Source organism: Dipodomys spectabilis, unplaced genomic scaffold, assembly GCF_019054845.1.
Source record: "Dipodomys spectabilis isolate Male_0828 unplaced genomic scaffold, ASM1905484v1 ptg000108l, whole genome shotgun sequence".
Classification (NCBI taxonomy): Eukaryota; Metazoa; Chordata; class Mammalia; order Rodentia; family Heteromyidae; genus Dipodomys; species Dipodomys spectabilis.
The window spans coordinates 5,774,098-5,797,786 of record NW_024870785.1 but is presented as its reverse complement, the minus strand read 5'-3'; the positions used below and the strand labels follow the sequence as shown (position 1 = coordinate 5,797,786).

The following is a 23,689-nucleotide window of genomic DNA, read 5'->3' as shown; positions in this document are numbered from 1 at the left end:
TCTAGTCACCACTAATAGTTACTTTAATGATTTTTTTTTTTTTGGTCATGGGGCTTGAACTCTGGGCCTGAGCACTGTCCCTCACCTCTTCAGCTCAAAGCTACTGCTTTACCACTTGAGCTATAGCGCCACTTCTGGTTTTCTGGTGGTTTATTGGAGATAAAGTTTCACGGACTTTCCTGCCTGGGCTGGCTTTGAACCCAGATCCTCAGATCTCAGCCTCCTGAGTAGCTAGGATTACAGGCGTGAGCCACTGGTGCCCGGCGAATATTGTATTTGTGTACCTAGTGAAGTATATATTGTGTAATTTTTTTTTAACCTGGGGACAAAAAAGAGAAACTTTAATTGAAATATATTTCCTGAGTGTGACAATAATGGGAACAATTTTAAGAAAGAATTTAAATTTTACTGTATCTCCTGTAAGAATACTATAAACAAAGCTATGCAGGGTTTTATGTCAAAATTTGGTTTTGTCTCTCCTTGCAAGAAGCACATAGCATTTCATGATTTCTAAGGGCTTGTATTGTGTGTCTGTGCTAGGTCTGTGGCAGTTCAGAGGCTTGATAAAGTTTAATTCCTTGAAGCTTCCAATGTGCCTGAAGAAGCTAGATAGGCACTTTTTTGGCGGGGAGGGAGGGAAGGAGCTAGTCCTGGGGCTTGAATTCAAGGCCTGGGCACTGTCCCTGAACTTCTTTTTGACTTGAGCCAGCACCACTTCTGGCTTTTTCTGTTTTTGTGGTACTGAGGAATTGAACCCAGGGCTTCATGTGTGCCAGGCAAGTACTCTACTACTAAGCCACATTCCCAGCCCAGATACGCACTTTTTTTGTGTGTGTGTGTCGGTTGTGGGGCTTGAACTCTGGGCCTGAGTGCTGTCCCTCAGCTCTTCAGCTCAAGGCTAGCGCTCTACCACTTCAGCTACAGCGCCACTTCTGGTTTCCTGGTGGTTTATTGGAGATAGGAGTCTCACAGTCTTTCCTGCCCAGGCTGGCTTTGAACCTTGATCCTCAGATCTCAGCTTCCTGAGTAGCTAGGATTACAGGCTTGAGCCACCAGCGCCCGGCTAGATACGCACTTTTAAAAGTAATCAAACCACAATCAGTACTCAAGGCCCTGGGTTCAATCCCCAGCATCACACACACACACAGAGAGTAAAAAAACTAATTAAAACAATAAAGGTAACTGATGATATTAGGCAATGTTTTGAGTACAATTAATAGCTTCTTTGTTAAGTGATGTACTGGAATTAACTGGGGAGAGAAATCTTGGGCCTATAGGTGAAGTATTCTCTTATGTGGGCCTTGTGTATAAAGGGTAAAGGGATAGAGAGCAAGTTGTTAGACTCATGGAGAGGGTACTTGGAGACGTTAGTACTCCACATATTCTGTCCAAGTGGATCAGAAGAATAGGGCAGTGTTTTAAAATAGCAGTTCTTCATGATAAGGCAAATAATGGCTGAGAGGCAACTTTAAGAATATTTAGTACTATTTAAGAGCTTAATCAGTTTTTACTTATGAGGCTTCATTTGGAGGAAACTGATTATAGAGAAGGCAAAGCCTTTTTTAACTGCTAGTGCAAAATTGAACAAATCAGAAAGGGTAAATTTACAAGCCTTGTGTGTTTATATACGGCTAAGTAGGATAAGCAACTGAGCTCTAGGAGTTAGGGTACCTAGCTGTTTTGTTTTTGTTTTGATTCGTGGTTTTGTGGTACTGGAGTTAGAACCTAGTACCTCGCACATACTAAACATGTACTCTACTTCCAAGGAACACCCTCAGCAAAATCTGTAGAAATTCTGGAGGTATACATAACTTAGTTTTTTTAAAAATAAAAATAAGACTGTATTAAGGCTTACTTTTTCAACGTAACAATATTTTATGGCATTTGACTGTACAGAATGGTGTGTTCTATAGCAAATTTACTTTGCTTTTTTATTGGTGAAAAATAAAGTATGTTGCTGATCACCTTGAAGGTGCAGAATTATGCCATTACTTGTGCTTTTAGACGGTTTTGTTTGTTTGTTTTTGTTGGTTGTGGGGCTTGAACCCTAGGCCTGGGTGCTGTTCCTGAGCTTTTCAGCTTAAGGCTAGTGCTCTACCACTTGAGCCACAGTGCCACTTCTGGCCTTTGCTGGTTATGTGGTCCTGAGGAATGGAACCCAGGGCCTCATGCATGCAAGGCAAGCACTCTACCACTCAGCCACCTTCCCAGCCCCTTGTGCCTCTAAATATTATGAGGGAACTACTGGAAAAAAAGTCTTAATTGCTTTCTTCTTTTCTTACAGCAGTGGGATCAACAAGTTGATTTTTATACTGCTTTCCTGCATCATTTAGCACAATTGGTGCCAGAAATTTATTTTGCTGAAATGGACCCAGACTTGGAAAAGCAAGAAGAGAATGTGCAAATGTCAATATTCACTCCACTAGAATGGTACTTATTTGGAGAGGATCCAGATATTTGTTTAGAGAAATTAAAGCATAGTGGCGCATTCCAACTCTGTGGGAAGGTTTTCAAAAGTGGAGAGACAACATATTCTTGTAGGTAAGCATTAGACATTTATAGGATTGGGTATAATTACAATCCTGGTATTTCATAGAGTAGCTCTTTCTCTATTATTATTTATAATAGATTTAATCCTACTTACTTAACCTCATATCCTGTACACACTTCAAGTATATTTTTTGCTGAAAAAGCTTGGTTTTGAATATATGACTTTCAGTTAAGCAATATTTCATTTTTCCTTACTATTCTTCAGAAGTATTTAAATGACAGATTTTTGCTTTGTGTGTAAAAAATACAGTCATATTATTTAAAACCTTTGGAGCCAGGTGCCTGTGGCTCCTGCCTATAAACCTAGCTACTACCCAGCAGGCTGCGATCTGAGGATCCCAGTTTGGAGCCAGCTAGAACAGACAAATCAGAGAGACTCTTATCTGACCCCAAGTAATTATCTGCTCTGCTAAAAATGTCAGCAGTGTTGAGCTTGAGACAACTTGCTGGAAATAGAGTAGTAGGCCATTCATATTTTATAGGATATTATTAGGAATCTTTATGTCCTGGTAGGCTTTTAATTTTTTTTGGCTATTTATTTATTTATTGTCTGTTCTGGGGCTTGAACTTTAGGCCTGGGCACTGTCCCTCAGCTCTTCAGCTGAAGGAGAGCGCTCTACCACTTGAGCTGCAGTGCCACTTCCGGTATCCTGGTGGTTAATTGCAGATAAGAGTCTCATGGACTTTCCTGCCCTGGCTGGCTTTGAACCATGGTCCTCAGATCTCAGCCTCCTAAGTAGCTAGGATTCCAGGCATGAGCCACTGGCGCCTGGCTTGGTTGTTTGTTAGTGCTAGGGATTACACCCAGGGCCTGGTAATTGTTAGACAGGCTTTTTTTTGGGGGGGTTGGTCGTGGGGCTTGAACTCTGGGCCTGGGCGCTGTCCCTCAGCTCTTCAGCTCAAGGTGAGCGCTCTACCACTTGAGCTACAGCGCCACTTCCGGTTTTCTGGTGGTTTATTGGAGATAGGAGTCTCACGGTCTCTCCTGCCCGGGCTGGCTTTGAACCGCGATCCTCAGATCTCAGCCTCCTGAGGAGCTAGGATTACAGGCGTGAGCCACCAGCGCCCGGCTTAGACAGGCATTTTTTAATCACTGACTTTCACCTCCTCCTCCAAACTTCATTTTTAGAACTTCCTGATTTCATTTCTTCACTCCTTAAAAATATTTTATTTTAAAATTAAATATTAACATTGATCAAGATACATTGTACCTATAACTGATTTGTTGAATTGAAACCCCTTTTTATAGCTACATAAAGATTTAATTTTTTTAATTAAAGAATTTAATCTACTTTGCACTAATTTGTATTGTTTTTAAATTTAAATTTATTTTTTTTTTTTTTTGAGTCGGTTGTGGGGCTTGAACTCTGGGTCTGGGTGCTTTCCCTCAACTCTTCAGCTAAGGTGAGCGTTCTACCACTTGAGCCACAGCGCCACTTCTGGCTTTTTCTATGTATGTGGTGCTGGGGAATCGAACCCAGGGCCTCATGCATGCAAGGCAAGCGCTCTACCACTGAGCCACCTTCCTAGCCCCTGTTTTTAGTGTTTCTCTGAAAATATTAAATAAAACGTTGTATGAGTTATACCAAGCACTATTGTAGGTGTTCAGGACATATTAATGTGTAAAATAAATATTGCTTCCCCTTTACTACTTGTATTCCAGTGAATTTTGTCTTTTCCCAATAGTATATGATCACTGTTTGTAAAATATACTTATAAATGTCAATAGAGTAAAGTGATGACCAATAATGGAAAAAGGATCATTTTCATGAAATTAATTTTCAGTTGTAACTTAACAGTTTGAAGCCAGGTGAAAGGTCAGCTTTATAAAGATAACTTAAACAAAGTGAACTTCTGTATAGCTACACTCAAATGTGGCTAAAATTATGTTGGTAATTATCTCATCTTTGTTTAAAACATTAGGATAATGCTTTTTTGTTGTTGTTGTTGTTGTTGTTGGTCATGTGGCTTGAACTCAAGGATTTGGCACTGTCCCTGAGCTCTGTCACTCAAGGCTAGTGCTCTACCACTTGAGTCACTGCGCCACTTCTGGTTTTCTAGTAGTTAGTTGGAGATAAGAGTGTCATGGACTTTCCTGCCCAGGCTGGCTTTGAACCATGTTCCTCAGATCTCAGCCTGCTGAGTAGCTAGGATTACAGGTGTGAGCCACTAGCACTGGGCTAGGATGTTTTTTGTTGTTGTTGTTGTTGCATTTTCATACTGTACTCCATACAGGAAACTCATTCACATTATAGTCACACATCAAGCCATCAGCAGGAGTCATCTTAAGTTTTTAGAATCTAATTTTTGATCTTTTTCAGGGACTGTGCAATTGATCCAACATGTGTACTGTGTATGGACTGCTTCCAGAATAGTGTTCATAAAAATCATCGATACAAGGTATGAAAGTAGATCCATTAAAAATAGCTGGAATAGCAAGCGTTGTGTAGCCATCTAATCCAAATTCTTAACTGGTGCTTGAATTCCTGTTACATAGTTCTGATAGGTGGATTGCAGACCTCTACTTAAATATATGTAGCCAGCAATAGTGCCTTACACTTAAAATTCTAGCGACTCAGGAGATCTGCAGATAACAGATCAAAGCCACCCCTAGCAGAAAATCAACCAGAAAAATTAACCAGCAAAAGCTGGACTAGAGACGTAGCTCGAGAGCATGCCCGTCATGAGTGCAAAAGCTGACTGAACGTGTAGCCATTACTGATGGAGTAAGACTGAATTAATAGAAGCTTTCTAAAAAATAAATATGATAATGAACAATTCAGATGAGAAGTCACATTGGGTGCTTCAAAAGTATCAAACATTCTCTCAGGATGGGTGCTTATTATGTTGTTGGACTTTGCGACTTTTCTCTATATTGTGCATATTTTTTTGTGTATATATATATGTGTGTGTGTATATATATGTGTGTATATATATATTGTGTGTGTGTGTGCATATATATATATATATATATGTATATATATATATGCACACACACACACACACACACACACACACACTTTTTTTTTTTTTTTTTTTTTGCCAGTCCTGGTGCTTGAACTCAGGGCCTGGGCGCTGTCCCTGAGCTTCTTTTGCTCAAGGCTAGAGCTCTACCACTTGAGCCACAGCGCCACTTCTGGCTTTTTCTGCTTATGTGGTGCTGAGGAATCGAACCCAGGGCCTCATGCATGCAAGGCAAGCATTCTACCACTGAGCCACCTTCCCAGCCCTGTATATATTTTTACTTGTAAAAATACTGTACAGAGGGGTTACAGTTACGTTAGTAAGGTAATGAGTACATTTCCTATCAAGCGTTTTCACCTCCTCCTTTGTTTTTCCCCACCATCCCTTCCCTCCCTGTGTATATTCTTTAGAATACTAACAAAACACTTTATGAATGAAAAAAAATGAATCCATTAAAATTTGGGGAAAAAAATGGAAGAAGGGTGGGGTGATAGGAGTAATTCAGGGGGAAGACTCAAGATCACTATCATGATATAACTTGATTGAATACAACCAAAATTCTGGCTGAGTGCATTTTAACTAGGATCTTTCTGCTTTTATTTTTAATTTTTAATTTTTATTTTTGTTAGTTGTGAGGCTTGAATTCAGGGCCTGGGCATTGTCACTGAGCTTTTTTGCTCAAAGCTGGCACTCTACCACTTTTGTGCCACTGCTCTACTTCCCAGTTTTTTGACGGTTAATTGAAGGTAAGAGTCTCATGAACTTTACTCCGCAAGCTGACTTTGAACCATGATTTTTTTTAGATATCGGCCTCTTGAGAAGCTAGGACCATAGGCATGAGCTATCTGCGGCTGGCCCACCAATATCTCATTAAGTCTTAGATACTTTTCCTGTGTCTGTCATAGTTTCTAGGGCATAGATGTTTTCAGTAAACATTTGTTGAAGTGTTAGGACCAAAAGGGCAAAGCTGATGGTTAAGATTTAATTCTAAAAACAACTATTATGGGCTGGGAAGATGGCTCAGTGGTAGAGTGCTTGCCTTGCATGCATGAGGCCCTGGGTTCAATTCCTCAGCACCACATAAGCAAAAAGAAAAAAGCCGGAAGTGGCCCTGGGCTCAAGTGGTAGAGCGCTAGCCTTGAGCTGAAGAGCTGAGGGACAGTGCCCAGGCCCAGAGTTCAGGCCCCACGACCGGACCCCCCCCCCCCTAAAAAAAAAAGAATAAAAACAACTATTAGGGACATATTTTAGCATCAGCCTGCTTTTATATATATTTTATTATCCTAAGGGATGCAATTCTGTGTGTTTATCGTCTTTCCAGTAGGGTTGCTTTAACAATTATTGGGTTGAGGAAGTGGTACTGTGGCTCAAAGTGGTAAAGCACTAGCCTTGAGTGAAGGAACTCAGAGACAATGCCCAGGCCTGAGTTCAAGCCCCATAATGGACCAGAAAGAAAAAGAAATGTATGAACCAGGCACTGGTGGCTCACACCTGTAATCCTAGCTCCTCAGAAGCCTCAAATCTGAGGATTGGGGTCCAAAGCCAGCCTGGGCAGGAAAGTCCATGAAACTCTTTTTTTTTTTTTTCCTTTTGGTTGGTGGTGGGGTTTGAGCTCTGGGCCTGAGCCCTGTCCCTCAGCTCTTCAGCTCAAGGCTAGCGCTCTACCATTTGAGCTACAGCGCCACTTCCAGTTTTCTGGTGGTTTATTGGAGATAAGAGTTTCACGGTCTTTCCTGCCCAGGCTGGGTTTGAACCGAGATCCTGAGATCTCAGTCTCCTGAGTAGTTAGGATTACAGACGTGAGCCACTGGTGGCCGGCTCCATGAGACTCTTTTTATCTCCAATTAACCACTAGAAAACTGGAAGTGGCTCTGTGGCTCAAGTGGTAGAGTGCTCTCCTTGAGCTGAAGAGCTTAGGGACAGTGCACAGGCCTAGAGTCCAAGCCCCACAACTGACAAAAAAAAAAAAAAAGAAATGTACTCATAAAAATATATATATAAATTTATGGGCTGGGAGGTGGCTTAGAGGTAGAGTGCTTGCCTTGCATGCCTGAGGTCCTGGGTTCAGTTCTTCAGCACCACATAAGCAGAAAAAGCTGGAAGTGGCGCTGTGGCTCAAGTGGTAGAGCGCTGGCCTTGAGCTGAAGATCTGAGGGACAGCGCCCAGGCCCAGAGTTCAGGCCCCTTGACCAGCGCGTACTCGCGCACGCGTGCGCGCGCACACACACACACACACACTATATATGTACACACACACACATACACTATATATATATATACACACACACACACACACACACACACACATAATGTACGATATATATAAACTTATATATAAATATATAACATTCACACACACACAATATATATATATATATACACACACACACACACACATAATGTACGATATATATAAACTTATAAATATATAACATTCACACACACACACACACACACGGTTGAGGTTGTTTAGTGGTAGAGCATTTGCCTGGCATGTACAAGGCTAAATACATAAATAAGTAAAGAATTACTAGATATTAAACTGGAGACTACCTTTTGAAGATTTAGGGAATGAAGAAAAATATAAATAAGAATTACAGTTTCTTTTTTGTTGTTGTTAGTTGTGGGGCTTGAACTCTGGGCGTGGGCTCTGTCCCTGAGCTCTTTTTCTCAAGGATAGTACCTTAGCATTTTGAGCCCACAGCCCCACTTCTAGTTTTATGATGGTTAATTGGAGATAAAAGTCTTCAAGACTCTTATTGCCTATGCTGGCTTTGAACCAAAATCCTCATATATCAGCCTCTTGATTGGCTGGAATTACAAGTGTGAGGTACCAGCACCGGCTTTTTCTTTTCTTTTTAGTCTCTTCTCTTTTGATTCTGGAGATCGAACCCAGGGTGTTGCACTTTCTAGGCAAGCAACCTTGCTACTGAACTACATCCCCAAAACAGCAACTGCAGGGCTGGGAATGTATAGTAGAGCACACAGACCTAAGCATAGTAAAGATCTGTTAACTGTTAACAATGTCACTTCAGGGTTCTTTTCTTGAATTGCTTACCAATTTATATTCCCATTAGAAGAATTTGGGGATGTTCTTTTCATGTTTTTGTTTTTTGTGGTTCTTAAGTTTGAACTCAGGGCCTCAGTCTTGCTAGATGGATGCTCTACTATTTGAGCCACACCCCCAGACCTATGGGAACCTGGTTACATTTGTTCCCACACTTAATTTGTCTTTTTAACTCTTATTCTTTCAATTTACATTTCTATTCAATTTATCCACAGCTTAATTATATGTTTAATTTATTCTTTAGTGATGTACTGGGATTTGAACTCAGAACCTCAAGCTTGCTTGGCTTTGCTTGCTCAGACTTGATGCCTGTCTCTTGGAATTTTTGTCCTGGCTGACTTCAAACTACTATCTTCTAGATCTCAGCCCTCCCGAATAGCTAGTATTACAGGGTATATGTTTTAGGCAACTGATTAAAATGGTTTTTGTTACATCTAGTTTCTATTACATTAAAGAAATTATTTCTTCAATGATATGAGATTTCATAAAAACACAATGAAAGTTGAATTATTAGTGAGAACTTATTTGAGTCATCTTTATTATTCCTCCTTGATTTATAATATATTTTGGTATTATAACAAACCCATTTTTCATTTGTCAGATGCATACTTCTACTGGAGGAGGGTTTTGTGACTGTGGAGACACAGAGGCGTGGAAAACTGGCCCTTTTTGCTTAAGTCATGAGCCTGGAAGAGCAAGTATTACAAAAGAGGTAGGAATGCTTAAACTTACTGAAATTAGATAAGATTAAACAGTTATGATTTCTTTTTAGAATTCTAGTATTTTGTTCCAATATTTAAATGTAAGTAAGCTTTTTTTCTACTCCAAAGAATATAAAGATTTGGTAAGTTCTCTCTAAAGAGGGAATGAATTCACAAAAACTAAATTCAGGATACTTGTTAAGCAATCAAATGAATCGAATAATAAATACACTGTTTATTCTTCTTGATAAGAATATGTATAAGCCTGAAACAACAAAGAGAAGCAATAAGTATATGAATATATAAATAAAGTAGGTTAAATTGATATCTTTTACTTGCAGAAAACTTGAGGATTACGGGCAGACATTACCACACTGGGCAAAGTGATTTTTTTTTTTTTGTCGGTCGTGGGGCTTGAACTCTGGGCCTGGGCGTTGTCCCTAAGCTCTTCAGCTCAAGGCGAGCGCTCTACCACTTGAGCTACAGCGCCACTTCCGGTTTTTTCTGGTAGTTTATTGGAGATAGGAGTCTCACTGTCTCTCCTGCCCGGGCTGGCTTTGAACCGCGATCCTCAGATCTCAGCCTCCTGAGTAGCTAGGATTACAGGCGTGAGCCACCAGCGCCCGGCAAGTGATTATTTTGAATAGATAACATTGTCTTCCTTCATTCATACAGTGAGGCTAAAGGAGGATATTCTTAGGATCATAAAGGCTCAAGAGGGGCTGGGAAGGTGGCTCAGTGGTAGAGCGCTTGCCTTGCATGCATGGGGCCCTGGGTTCGATTCCTCAGCACCACATAAGCAAAAGAAAAAAGCCGGAAATGGCGCTGTGGCTCAAGTGGTAGAGCACTAGCCTTGAGCTGAAGAGCTGATGGAAAGCGCCCAGGCCCAGAGTTCAGGCCCCACGACCGGACCCGAAAAAAAAAACAAAAACAAAACCCATAAAGGCTCAAGAGATGTGAGCATATGATCATATAAAATGATATTTATCAGCCGGGCGCTGGTGGCTCATGCCTGTAATCCTAGCTCCTCAGGAGGCTGAGATCTGAGGATCGCGGTTCAAAGCCAGCCTGGGCAGGAGAGACCTTGAGACTCCTATCTCCAATAAACCACCAGAAAACCGGAAGTGGCGCTGTGGCTCAAGTGGTAGAGCACTAGCCTTGAGCTGAAGAGCTGAGGGACAGCGCCCAGGCCCAGAGTTCAAGCCCCACAACCGACAAAAAAAAAAAAAAATGATATTTATCAAAATGAACTCCAAGAAGTAGAAACAAGAGGTTTGGTTATTTTGCTTCTTTTTTTTTTTTTTTTTCCCCCTTTGTCACTGTTTTTGATTTCTGTACCTTTTGCCTTGTATATAAATTTATCCATTTGATGGTGGGGGAGCACAGAGTAATGGTGAACAAATGCAACAGTGATACTCACTAGATACTATGCTGAAAATGAGCTACACAATTTGTGAAGGGAGGGGCGTTGGGAGAGCAAAACTGAGGTAAGAGGTGACATTGTTCAGAAAAAAATGTATTTGTTATCTGACTTATATAACTGTAACCCCCCTACATCACCTGTACAATAATAATTTTTAAAAAAGATTGTCTTCATCTGTTTGTTTGTATACAATTTTGGTTAGTATGTTTCTCTCTGCTTTCTCATAGAATCCACGTTGTCCATTGAATGAAGAGGTAATTGCTCAAGCCAGGAAAATATTCCCTTCAGTGATAAAATACATTGTAGAAATGACTATATGGGAAGAAGAAAAGGAACTGCCTCCTGAACTGCAGATAAGGTGGGGAGAATGGGCGAAAGGGCTAGGCTTAAGTGATGGCTATCTATTTTGCAAAGTAGGTGTTGGTTATGTTTTTGTTGTTATTTATTGCTTATTATTATGAAAAATATTTTGGAGCTTCTCTTGGGAATATATATGTATGCATATATATATGTGCATATATATATACATATATATATGTGTTTTGTTTTTTTTCGTTTTGAGGGGGTTTGAACTCAGGGCTTGGGCACTGTCCCTGAGCTCTTTTGCTCAAGGCTAGTGTTCTACCACTTTGAGCCACAGCACCACTTCTGGTTTTTGAATGGTTAATTGGAGATAAGAACCTCATTGGGACTTTTCTGCCTGGGCTGGCTTTGAACTGCAATCCTTAGATCTCAGCCTCCTGAGTAATAAGGGTTACAGGCATGAGTCACCAGTGCCTGGCTTTGGGAATATTTTTTACATGTTTACATGAAAAACTAGAGGAAAAACAAGGAAAAGGTGATAGAAATCTTTTTAGAAATTTTGTATTGGTGAACTTAATCTGAGCCATCTGCCTGCCCAAAACAGGACACTTGTTTGAATATCATTGTGTTAAGTAGGTGGTACTGGTTTTTGGATCTATGGGTCTGAGAGCTATTCTCTGTCACTGCTTATCAAAGAAGTTTAACCCCTCTGAGCCTATTTCCTACACTCTAGAAGTCTGAGAAAATGTCTGTAAAGTTAGGAGATCAACAGAAAAGTCATAAATGACTTCAGGCTGATTATATATGTAAAGCCCATGGCAGCTATTTTCACTACTGAATTGTGCTCTTTTTAGAGGTGAAAAAGGCATCATCTTCTCAATAGGATTAAGAGGATAAGTGACCTGTCTAAGGTCCTGAAGCTAAACTGTGAGAGCTGCTATTTACATACACTGAAAACAAAACAAGTGGTTCCATAACAATAGGAGATGAACACAAAAATAAACACAATAGAATTCATCAGAATCTAAGCATTAATAAAATCTGATATAGTATCATTGCTGGCTTGAAGGTTATGAACCTGAGGCAGATCTCCCTTTGTCTAAATGGAAGATAAGCAAAAGTTAAGAGTGGTCTTTATGATACATTACTATTGAAATGAGCCTTCTGAAAGTAGTAAGGAAAATTGGAGGGGAAAAACATGGAAAAAGTAATATTTTTATTAATGTTTTTATTTTATTTATTTTTTTGGAGGCTACATCTCAGTGTGTTGGCCAGGCTAGTCTCTATCTAGTGAATCAAGTGATTCTCCCTTCTCAGCTTCCCTAGTGGCTAGAACTACAGGGATGTACCACCATGCCTGGATAGTTTTTTTTAAAAAATTCCTTGTTATTAAAACACTTAAAATCATTTAGTGTATCAGTATTACAGTGTTACAGTGTTTCCCACGTGTTTTGCTGTAATACAAATGTCATATGCTACTTTGTTGTATTTTTAATATTTTCCTTTATTTGTTGCAGTATTTACATATATGTATCTTTTTATTTAAAAAAAAAAACAGGGAGAAAAATGAAAGATACTACTGTGTCCTTTTCAATGATGAGCATCATTCCTATGACCATGTCATATACAGTCTGCAAAGAGCTCTTGACTGTGAACTTGCGGAGGCCCAGTTGCACACCACTGCCATAGACAAAGAGGTTTGTGGTTTCTGTTTGGTTTCTGCTGCTGCCCTTTATTAGCATCTTGCTAGTTAGGTGCTCACTGGATTCTTGTCATGTGCCTTAGCGTTGTGTTGGTATAGCTATCCTCTCTATTTATTTCTTATGGCTTGAGTAAATTGGTTAGAATTTTTTATTTTAATTTTAATTTTTTTTTTTTTTTTTTGGGTCCGGTCATGGGGCCTGAACTCTGGGCCTGGGCTCTGTCCCTCAGCTCTTCAGCTCAAGGCTAGCGCTCTACCACTTGAGCCACAGCACCACTTCCGGCTTTTTTCTTTTTGCTTATGTGGTGCTGGGGTATCGAACCCAGGGCCTCATGTATGCAAGGCAAGCGCTCTACCACTGAGCCACCTTCCCAGCCCATTTTTCAAGTTTTTAAACTGATTTGTTTCTTATTTTTAGAATAAAGCATTTCTGTAGTGTAGCTTTTATTTGATATGCATTCAAAACAAATGGTTCTTCAGGAGGCACAATTGTCTAATAAGGAACATTAACTTGGGGCTGGGAAGGTGGCTCAGTGGTAGAGTGCTTGCCTTGTATGCATGAGGCCCTGGGTTCGATTCCTCAGTACCACATAAGCAAAAAGAAAAAAGCTGGAAGTGGCACTGTGGCTCAAATGGTAGAGCGCTAGCCTTGAGCTGAAGAGCTGAGGGACAAGGCCCAGGCACAGAATTCAGGCCCCACGACCGGACAAAAAAAAAAAAAAAAGGAACATTAATTTATGCCTTTTTTTTTTGGGTCAGTTGTGGGGCCTGAACTCTGGGCCTGAGCACTGTCTTTCAGCTCTTCAGCTCAAGACTAGCCTTCTACCACTTGAGCCACAGTGCCACTTACAGCTTTTTCTGCTTATGTGATGCTAAGGAATTGAAGCCAGGGCCTCAAGAATGCAAGGCAAGCATTCTACAACTGAGCCACCTTCCCAGCCCCCTTATTTATTTAGTTATTTATTTTTTGTTGGTCCTGGGGCTTGAACTCTGTGCCTGGGTGCTGTCTCTCAGCTCTTCAGCTCAAGGCTACCACTCTACCACTTGAGCCACAGCACCACTTCTGGTTTTCTGAGTGGTTTATTGGAGGTAAGATTCTCACAGACTTTCCTGCCTGGGGTTGGCTTTGAACCATGGTCCTCAGATCTCAGCCCCCTGAGTAGCTAGGATTACAGGTGTGAGCCACCGGGGCCCAGCAAGGCCATGGAACTCTTGTCTCCAATAAACCACCAGAAAACTGGCAGTGGTGCTGTGGCTCAAGTGGTAGAGCACTAGCCTTGAGCTGAAGAGCTGAGGGATAATGCCCAGGCTCATAGTTCAAGCCCCACAACCAACCAAAATTTAAAAAAAAGAAAAGAAAAAGAAAAAGGAAAGGGAACATAAGAGAAAAGAGAGATAGGAAAAGAAGATAAGGAAAGAAAGGAAGAGAAAAGAATTACATGTGCTAAATAAATTACATGTGCTTAAAAGAACATTTTCTAGTACCTTAGAATAACAAGTTAGGCCAGATAATAGTGTCTGTGTTACTGCTTATACAGTGTAGTTACAAGTCATAGAAGAAGCTTTGAAGATCAATCAGGCTAATTTTCACCTTCTAATTGAACAAAGTAGTCTACTTGGGTCTTCATAGCTGTTAATAAATTTGTTTGTTCAGAAAATTTGAACAAAGGCATTAACAAATATTCACCACATTATCTGTCTGTCTGTCTGTCTCTGTCTGTCTATCTATCCAGTGTTGGTCCTGAGGCTTGAACTTAGGGACTGGGTACAGTCCCTGAGCATTTTTGCTCAAGGGTAGTGCTAAGGGTAGCTCAAGGCTAGCACCCTACCACTTGAGCCACAGCGCCACTTCCAGCCTTTTCTGTTTATGTGGTGTTGAGGATCTGAACCCAGGGCCTTATGCATGCGAGGCAAGCACTCTACCACTGAGCCACCTTCCCAGCCCTCAATATGTTTTTTAAAGGAATGTGTTTGTTCTGCTATAACCTTTTGTTTTGTTCTGCGATAGCCTTGTATTTTGCTGATAAAATGCTAATATATAAGATGGCACAAAACTGAAGACCATTCAAATTATATATCTTTATATTGAGAGTCCAATCTCTAAAAAAATGGCCCTCTAACTTCTGTGTGAATTCTTTTTTTGGTGGGGGGTAGGGAGCCTGGACCTGGTGCTTGAATTCTGGGCCTTGGCATTGCCCCTGAGTTCCTTTTGCTCAAGGCTGATGCTTACCACTTAAGCCACAGTGCCACTTTTGGTTTTTTGGGGGTAATTTATTGGAGATAAGAGTCTCATGGACTTTCCTGCCAGGCTGACTTCAAACTACATTCCTCAGATCTCAGCCTCCTGAATAGCTAGGATTATAGGTTTGAGCCAACTAGAGCCAGCCCTGTGGGAATATTTAAGAGTTTGTTTTTCTGTTTGTTGGACAACTCTCATTCTTAAATTTTTTTCTCCCCTATATTCAGTCCAAATCTGTCTCCATGTATTTTTAGACTGATGTCTTTTAGAGCAATCCAAGAAAAGATCTTGTGCTTGCAGATGGCATCCTACCAAATAGCTTAAGAAACTATAACTCCTTACTTCTTATGCCTGTTTTTTTTTTTCCATTTTCTTTAGCTGTTTGTTTTGAGATAGTAAGCTGATTCTGATCAAGCTCATTTCTTTCTTTTCACTCCCTCCTTTTAGATCAGTGCTAGCTTGTCAGTCTGTTCAGGAAACATGTATACAGGCACTTAGAGGAAATACCAAGAGTCAGATTGTTCTCTTTCTTTAAAGGATTATTCTCTGCCATTCTCATGAAGAAAATAGGAATTCAATAGACTTAAAGCATGTAATGGTGTTCTTTTGCAGCCCAGGCTTTGCTCTTACATTCAAGGTTAACAGACTGGTTTGCAGACTGTTAGAAACAATCTTGGGGGGCTGGGAAGGTGGTTCAGTGGTAGAGTGCTTGATTTGCATGCATGAGGCCCTGGGTTCAATTCCTCAGCACCACATAAGCAGAAAAAGTGGTACTCTGGCTCAAGCGGTATAGCGCTAGCCTTGAGCTGAAGAGCTGAGGTACAGCGCCCAGGCCCAGAGTTCAGGCCCATGATTGACAAAATGAATATATAGTAAAAAAATAAATAAAAATAAATATAAGGACAACAAACAAAAAAAGAAAAAAAAAGAAACAATCTTGGTATCAAGATACATTCTTCCTGCAGCATTACAGTGACACTCATGATTCCAGAATTCTGGGAACACCTATCAGTGTGGTAAATCCACTCCCCAGAGAAGAGTTAGCCTTGATGTCTTTCTGATGGAATGGAGTCAATACTTAAATGATTCAAAATCGGTGACTTGTTAAGTATGTGGGCTATATGTTACTTACTGATTATAGTTATCATTCTACTACTTTCATTTTTTTCTGTATTTAGGGTCGTCGGGCTGTTAAAGCAGGTGCTTATGCCTCTTGCCAAGAAGCAAAGGAAGACATAAAGGTAACTTTCTCCATTAAGACAGAGAAAACTTTAATAAGAATATGTCCTAAGAGACCAAAGCAAGCAGAGCGATCTTATTGTTAAAGTAGCTTGATACCCTAAGTAAAGATAGGATCTGGGTACTTTGACTGAGTTTGGAACTACCATGGTTGTGTGATTCACATTTTTGAAGATTAGATCACTTGGTTAAAAGCAAAATTTATATACTTAATAAAAATTGTTCCTTTCACTTGTAGAGTCATTCAGAAAATGTCTCTCAACATCCACTTCACGTAGAAGTATTACACTCTGAGGTTATGGCTCATCAGAAATTTGCTTTGCGTCTTGGTTCCTGGATGAACAAAATTATGAGCTATTCAAGTAAGCTTGCAGCCTGTTTATATTGTTTCAAGTAAAATTTTTGTAGTTTTTAATGGCCATACATTTTTAATATCATTGAAATTTCATTTTCTGTCTAGTGTTCATTTTGATTGCTTTCCACTGCATTTCAAATATATAAATATTCAGTAATATAATTTTTTGTCTGGAGTCTTTGATGTTGCCACAGTTATTCCTGACATCAAACACAGGAACATTACTGTTAGTCTTTTCACATGTTATTATAGGAAATACACTTTGAGGATACAATCAGTTTAAAATTACCTGACATACATTCTTAGGAGTTAAAATATATGTCTATCTATAGGTGAATTTAGGCAGATCTTTTGCCATGCCTGCCTTAGAGAAGAACATGGCTCTGAGAATCCCTGTCTCATAAGCAGGTTAATGCTCTGGGATGCAAAGCTTTATAAAGGTAAGTAGATTCTTAGTTATGCTATTCTCCAGGGAATCAAAGGATTTATGATTTTTATATTGAATCAGTTATTAGTCTATCATTTTGATTGATATGCTAGTATAGGTTAAGGAAGATTAATCAATCTACTTGTATTTTTCTGGGCTGAAAACCCAGTCCATGCCTTTTGATTATAGTATCTTTTCATCTAGCCAAGACAAGCTAAAAGAATGAGTATAATTTTATGTAGTAAAGCATTTGTTCAAGCTATGTTTTCATTTAAAATATCTAAATGAGGAGCAGAAAGTAAAAGATGGATGTGAAGCTAAAGTATGAAAAAGGAAAAGTACATGGCCAGAATAGTTTTGCGTGAAACAGTGAAAAGAAATGAAAAAGTTTGCAGAGGAGTAAAATAAATGTTGCAGAGAAAGTAAATAGGCACTGGTGGCCTCACACCTGTAATCCTAACTACATAAGAGGCTGAGATTTGGAGGATTAAGTTCAGAACCAGCCTAGGCAGAAAAATCTCCAAGGCTCCATCTCTGAAAAACTGGCAAAAAGTCAGACTGGAAACATGACTCAAGTGGTAGAGTGGCAGCTTAGCAAGCAAGTTAAGTATGTGCGAGACCTTGAGGTCAAACCCTGGTACTGACAAAAAAATAAATAAATACAGCAAGCCATGGTGGCTCATGTCTGTAATCCAGCTATTTGAGAGGCAAAGATTATAGGAGGATCCCAGTTTTGAGGCCTTCCCTGGTAGAAAGTTAGCAAGACCCTATCTCAACAAATAAAGCCTGGAATGGTGGTTCATGTCTGTAATCTCAGCTATGCCAGAGACATAAGTAGTAAGGTTATGGCCTAAGGCACACCTTGGGTAAAGCTTGAGACCATATCTAAAATAAAAGCAAAAAAAGGCTTGGAGAGCTGGGAAGGTGGCTCAGTGGTAGAGCGCTTGCCTTGCATGCATGAAGCCCTGGTTTCGATTCCTCAGCACCACATAAGCAAAAAGAAAAAAGCCGGAAATGACGCTGTGGCTCAAGTGGTAGAGCGCTAGCCTTGAGCTGAAGAGCTGAGGGACAGTGCCCAGGCCCAGAGTTCAGGCCCCATGACTGGACCCCCCCCCCAAAAAAAAAAAAAAAAAGGCTTGGAGTTTGGAGGGCATGGCTCAGATGGTAGAGCAGTTACTAGAGGCTTTGAGTTCAAACCCTAGTGCCACCACAAAAAAAAGAGGCAACATGGTAATACATGTTTTTATTTGTTTTCTGTGTGTTATGTTTTACTATACTAACTACTACTCATGGTTGCCCTTGAGATCTATTAACGTGAAATATTCTTAATAGTATTTTACCATTTCTAATGGCTGGGATAATTTGTTTTTCTTTGGTGATATCCCATCATCCCTGCTTCCCAAATAACCTATAGGTGCCCGGAAGATCCTTCATGAATTGATCTTCAGCAGTTTTTTTATGGAGATGGAATACAAAAAACTCTTTGCCATGGAATTTGTGAAGGTAATTGCTCTTCATGAACAAATATCAGCAAACAAAAATAGAAGGTAGCTTGTAATAAATGAGACAATAAGAACAATGGCGTCATGATGATCATAAAGAATTTTATGGTTGCTTTCTTTTTTTATTAGCTTACATTAGTTAGTTACACACGTTTGCAACATAGTCCATCAGTCTCTCCCCCTCTCTTACTGTCACCTCTCTCTGCCCTCCTTCTTCCTTTCCAAAACAGTTTCAACTCATTTCATTGTTCTGTATTCATAGTTGCAAATAATTAATTTCAACAGTATTCAACCTCTATTCTCCTGTGGTTCATTTCTTTTTCTTTATTTTTTGTTACATAAATCTGTTCACGGATGGTATTTGGTAAAATGGAAAACACAGTTTAGGCCTAGATCCCAAGAACCAGCAAAGGAGAGTTATTCAGTCACATGTATATTCATCCCTATTAATTAATTGTTTATTTGCTGTTAGTAAATTTTGTTTTTTGGGGGGGTCCGGTCATGAGTCCTGAATTCTGGGCCTGGGCGCTGTCCCTCAGCTCTTCAGCTCAAGGCTAGGGCTCTACCACTTGAGCCACAGCACCACTTCCAGCTTTTTTCTTTTTGCTTATGTGGTGCTGAGGAATCGAACCCAGGGCCTCATGCATGCAAGGCAAGCGCTCTGCCACTGAGCCACCTTCCCAGCCCCCTGTTAGTAAAATTTTAGCAGTAGAGAAGCGACTACTCAAAGGTAATAGCTGGAAAGAGGAACAGATGTGATACTCGTGGGAGGCAGGAAGTAGATGATAGCAGTTACAATTAATTGAGGCTAATTCCAAGATTTGTAAAATTTAGAGCTTTTGTATATTGGGCTTGAACTCTGGGCCTTGGCGCTATTCCTGAGCTCTTCAGCTCAAGGCTAATGCTCTACCACTTAAGCCACAGCACCACTTCTGGTTTTCTGGTAGTTTACTGGAGATGTTTCACAGACTTTCCTGCCCAGGTTGGCTTTGAAACATGATCTCAGATCTCAGCCTTCTGAGTAGCTAGGATTACAGGCGTGAGCCCCCAGCGCTCAGCTAACTCCTCTGGTTTTTATCTATGGGTTTTTCTGTTCTGTTTTGTTTTCAACAGTTCTTTTGACATTGCCTAACTTTAGTTGAACTCAACTAATTTTTTGTTCTCTCAGATTTTTATTTTGACTGTGATATCTTGCCCTGATAAATAGAAGCAATATTATACTTGTCATCTTATGAGTAGATTTATGCTTGCAAATGTTACTAAAATTGAGAAGGTGTTAGTAGTGATATGTAATAGAATCTCCACTTCTGTCTTTCAGTATTATAAGCAACTGCAGAAGGAATATATCAGTGATGATCATGACAGGAGTATCTCTATAACTGCACTGTCAGTTCAGATGTTTACTGTTCCTACTCTGGTATGTATGATATCGCTTTGCAGTCTTTCTAAATGTTTTTGCTTCATGAGAATTTTACTTAGTGCTGAACCAAAACAATGTCAAAACTACTAAGTTGTATTAATTTTATTTGTGCAGTTTGATACTCCATGGCATCTGCGTGTGAATGATAACCTTTGTGGCATCTAAGGACCAAGCGAGTGGGTCTGGGTCCTGCCCTTTGCCCCTCCCCTAGAGGTGACATCCGTAGCAGATTTCTCCCTGTAGTAATTCCTAAGTTACTATATGATGTAGCATTGAAAAGGAGCACTGCCTTTCAATACCATTTCTTAAAAAACAAAAAACAAAACTTGTAGTTATTGTTTGACATAGATATACAGTAAGGACAAACCAAGGAGACTGAGTGTGCGCCCATCAGGCACTGCTGTGCGATGGTGCTGAGGCCTGGGAAGAGAATGGAGCATCCGGCTTCCTTTTTGTAGAACTTCTGTACCTGATTTTTTTTCTGGGCACTTTAGTTGACTATGCCTACTTTAGCCTTTTCAAAGGGCCAGAGAAGACAATGGGGAAAAGAAATTAAGTGAGGGTGGGAGATGTATGCCAGAATAGGGTTAATATGATAGAAATTGAGAAGGAGATCTTTGATGTGCTCTTCTTATGATTACTAATGATACATATTTATCAAGATGACCTGTAAAATGGGCTTAAAGAATCTAGGTAGGTATTTTTTAGTTAATAAGGGTAGGAGACTTATTTATTTATTTATTGTCAGTCATGGGGCTTGAACTCTGGGCCTGGGCGCTGTCCCTCAGCTCTTCAGCTCAAGGCGAGTGCTCTACCACTTGAGCCACAGTGCCACTTCCGGTTTTGAGTGGTTTATTGGTTCCTATCTAGGCTGGCTTTGAACTTTGATCCTCAGATCTCAGCCTCCTGAGTAGCTAGAATTACAGGCATGAATCACCGGCGCCCAGCTTGAGACTTCTGTTTTTAAAAACTAACTTCTCAGTAATAGATACTCTCTAAAACTAGGATTGTTTTTCATACTCAATATGGATATTTATTAAAATATTTATTGCTGAGCATAGGAGGTTGGTATCTCATGCCTTTAATTCCAGCACTTAGGAGGCTGAGGCATACTGAGACTTAGCCTCAAACAAAAAAAAAAAACTACTGACCAACCATACAAATGGATAAATAAATTCAGTCTATGCCATGGTGAATTAATGCTAAAGATAGTATTCTTAAAATATTCTTCAGGCTCGACATCTTATTGAAGAACAGAATGTTATTTCTGTCATTACTGAAACTCTGCTGGAAGTTTTACCTGAATACTTGGACAGGAACAATAAATTCAACTTCCAGGGTTATAGCCAAGACAAACTGGGAAGAGTATATGCAGTAATATGTGACCTAAAGTAAGTTGTTCCCATCAAAAGGTGAGGGCACCTGTAAACACATTGTGTGCTTATTTGCTCTGCCTTATGACCCTAAACGCTGATTCTTGTGGTTATCTAGGATTCTCCTTGCAAATGATGGCAAGGACAAATAACAGTGACTGCATCATATAACACAGTTGTCTGTCTGTATCCCAGGAGTCCTACATCTATGGATTAAACCAACAATTGATTGAAAATATTTGAAAAATATCTTAGGTTTATTTGGTTCTTTATTTATTGCCAGTCCTGGGGCTTGAACTCAGGGCCTGGGCACTGTCCTTGAGCTTCTTTTGCTCAAGTGTAGTGCTCTGCCAACTGAGCCATAACACCACTTCTAGTTTTTTCTGAGTAGTTTATTGGAGATAAGAATCTCACGGACTTTTCTGCCTGGGCTGGCTTTGAACTGCCATCCTCATATCTCAGCCTCCTGAGTAGCTAGGGTTACACGTGTGAGCTATCAGTGCCCGGCTAAAATACCTTAGTTTATATTCAACATGTGTAGATATTTTTCTTGTTCTTTTTTTTTTGTTGGTTGTGAGGCTTGAACTCTGGGCCTGGGCACTGTCCCTCAGCTCTTCAGCTCAAGGCTAGCACCCTACCACTTGAGCTAGAGCCCCACTTCTGGTTTTCTGGTAGTTAATTGGAGATAAGAGTTTCACCGACTTTCCTGCCTGGGCTGGCTTTGAACTGCGATCCTCAGATCTCAGCTTCCTGAGTAGCTAGGATTACAGGCGTGAGCCACTGGTGCCCGGCTAAAATAACTTAGTTTATATTGAACATGTGTAGATTTTTTTTCTTGTTCTTAGTCTTGACTATAGGTAACAACTTTTTTTTTTTTTTCGGATCTGGTCGTGGGGCCTGAAGTCTGGGTCTGGTACTGTGTTGTGTCTTCAGCTCAAGGCTAGCCACTTGAACCATAGTGCCACTTCTGGCTTTTTTCTTTTTGCTTATGTGGTGCTGAGGAATCGAACCTAGGGCCTCATGCATGCAAGGCAAGCGCTCTACCACTGAGCCACCTTCCCAGCCCCAGGTAACAACTATTAACATGGCATTTATATTGTTTTAGATATTAAATTATCTGGAGATGATTTTAGGTAACAGAAGGATGTTCACAGGCTGTATACAAATACTTCGCCATTTTGTATATCTCAAGGAGAGGTGGTAGAATTTCCACTCCCCTACTAATACCAAAGGTTATCTGCAAATGCCTTCAATGAAAGCTTGTGTGTGTGCAAGTGTGCAAGCACGTGCGTGCACACACATGTGTATGCTAGTACTAGGGTTCAAACTTTGCTTTTGCACTCAAAACTCACACTCTACTATTTGAGCCACAACTATACTTCCAGCTTTTTGGTCGTTAATTAGGGATAAGAGTCTCATAGACTTCCTGCTGAATTGGCTTTGAGCCACAATCCTCAGATCTCAGCTTCTTGAGAAGCTAAGATTACAGGTGTGAGCCACTGGCACCCAGCTAAAATAATAATTGTTAATGATTGCATCCTGAGAAGTTATTCCATTATAAACATGGTTCATATTGGCCTATTGCAATATTTTCAGCCTACCAAAAGCATTGTTCTTGCTAAATTGTAGCTAAAATGAGTTTATCTCTCAAAAATCTGGAAGTAGGAGCTGGGAAGGTGGCTCAGTGGTAGAGTACTTGCCTTGCATGCATGAAGCCCTGGGTTCGATTCCTCAGCACCACATAAGCAAAAAGAAAAAAAAGCCAGAAGTGGCTCTGTTGCTCAAGTGGTAGAGCTCTAGCCTTGAGCTGAAGAGCTGAGGGACAGCGCCCAGGCCCAGAGTTCAGGCCCCAGGACTGGACCAAAAAAAAAAATCTGGAAGTAGGAAACTGATTCAAATCTCCTAAGCCTGAACGGATTTCCACTGGTCCTTTGGATGCTCTCTGTGATGAGTCCTATGAGATGTATACTGTGTTCATACCGAATTGTCTGTGACTGGCTGGGCTAACTTGGGTCAGTGTTTATTTATTCAGATTAAACTCTGTGGAAGTCAGGTTTAGTTTTGATCTTTCCCTTATAGAGCATTTCTATAATTTGTTAGTTGTATGTAAAATAAAGCAAAATAAATAATTCTAGCTCTGTCTAGAGCTTCTAGTTAAAAAATTGGAATGCACAATTTTAATAAGTGAACATTGTATATAAACCAAGAAACTTAGAGAAATTATCTCAAAATAAAGAAATGAAACATTTCTTCTTGAAATTGATAGGTATATCCTGATCAGCAAACCCACACTATGGACAGAAAAATTAAGAATGCAGTTCCTGGAAGGATTTCGATCTTTTTTGAAGATTCTTACCTGTATGCAGGTATGATAATTCTGTAAACCAATAAGAGAAGAATATTGTTAAAAATATAATCCCTTCA

General features: G+C 40.1%; 1 protein-coding gene across 1 annotated transcript in view; it reads left to right on the top strand.

Annotated features, from left to right (window-relative positions):
• Ubr1 (ubiquitin protein ligase E3 component n-recognin 1) overlaps nucleotides 1-23,689 on the top strand; it is a 94,042-nt gene that overhangs the window by 11,011 nt on the left and 59,342 nt on the right. The window contains exons 2-13 of the mRNA XM_042687529.1: nucleotides 2,285-2,541; nucleotides 4,872-4,950; nucleotides 9,183-9,293; nucleotides 10,933-11,063; nucleotides 12,567-12,705; nucleotides 16,128-16,190; nucleotides 16,427-16,550; nucleotides 16,876-16,983; nucleotides 18,385-18,473; nucleotides 19,791-19,889; nucleotides 21,126-21,283; nucleotides 23,532-23,631. Coding sequence (XP_042543463.1) covers nucleotides 2,285-2,541; nucleotides 4,872-4,950; nucleotides 9,183-9,293; nucleotides 10,933-11,063; nucleotides 12,567-12,705; nucleotides 16,128-16,190; nucleotides 16,427-16,550; nucleotides 16,876-16,983; nucleotides 18,385-18,473; nucleotides 19,791-19,889; nucleotides 21,126-21,283; nucleotides 23,532-23,631 — 1,458 coding nt within the window. The remainder of the gene's footprint in view (nucleotides 1-2,284; nucleotides 2,542-4,871; nucleotides 4,951-9,182; nucleotides 9,294-10,932; nucleotides 11,064-12,566; nucleotides 12,706-16,127; nucleotides 16,191-16,426; nucleotides 16,551-16,875; nucleotides 16,984-18,384; nucleotides 18,474-19,790; nucleotides 19,890-21,125; nucleotides 21,284-23,531; nucleotides 23,632-23,689) is intronic.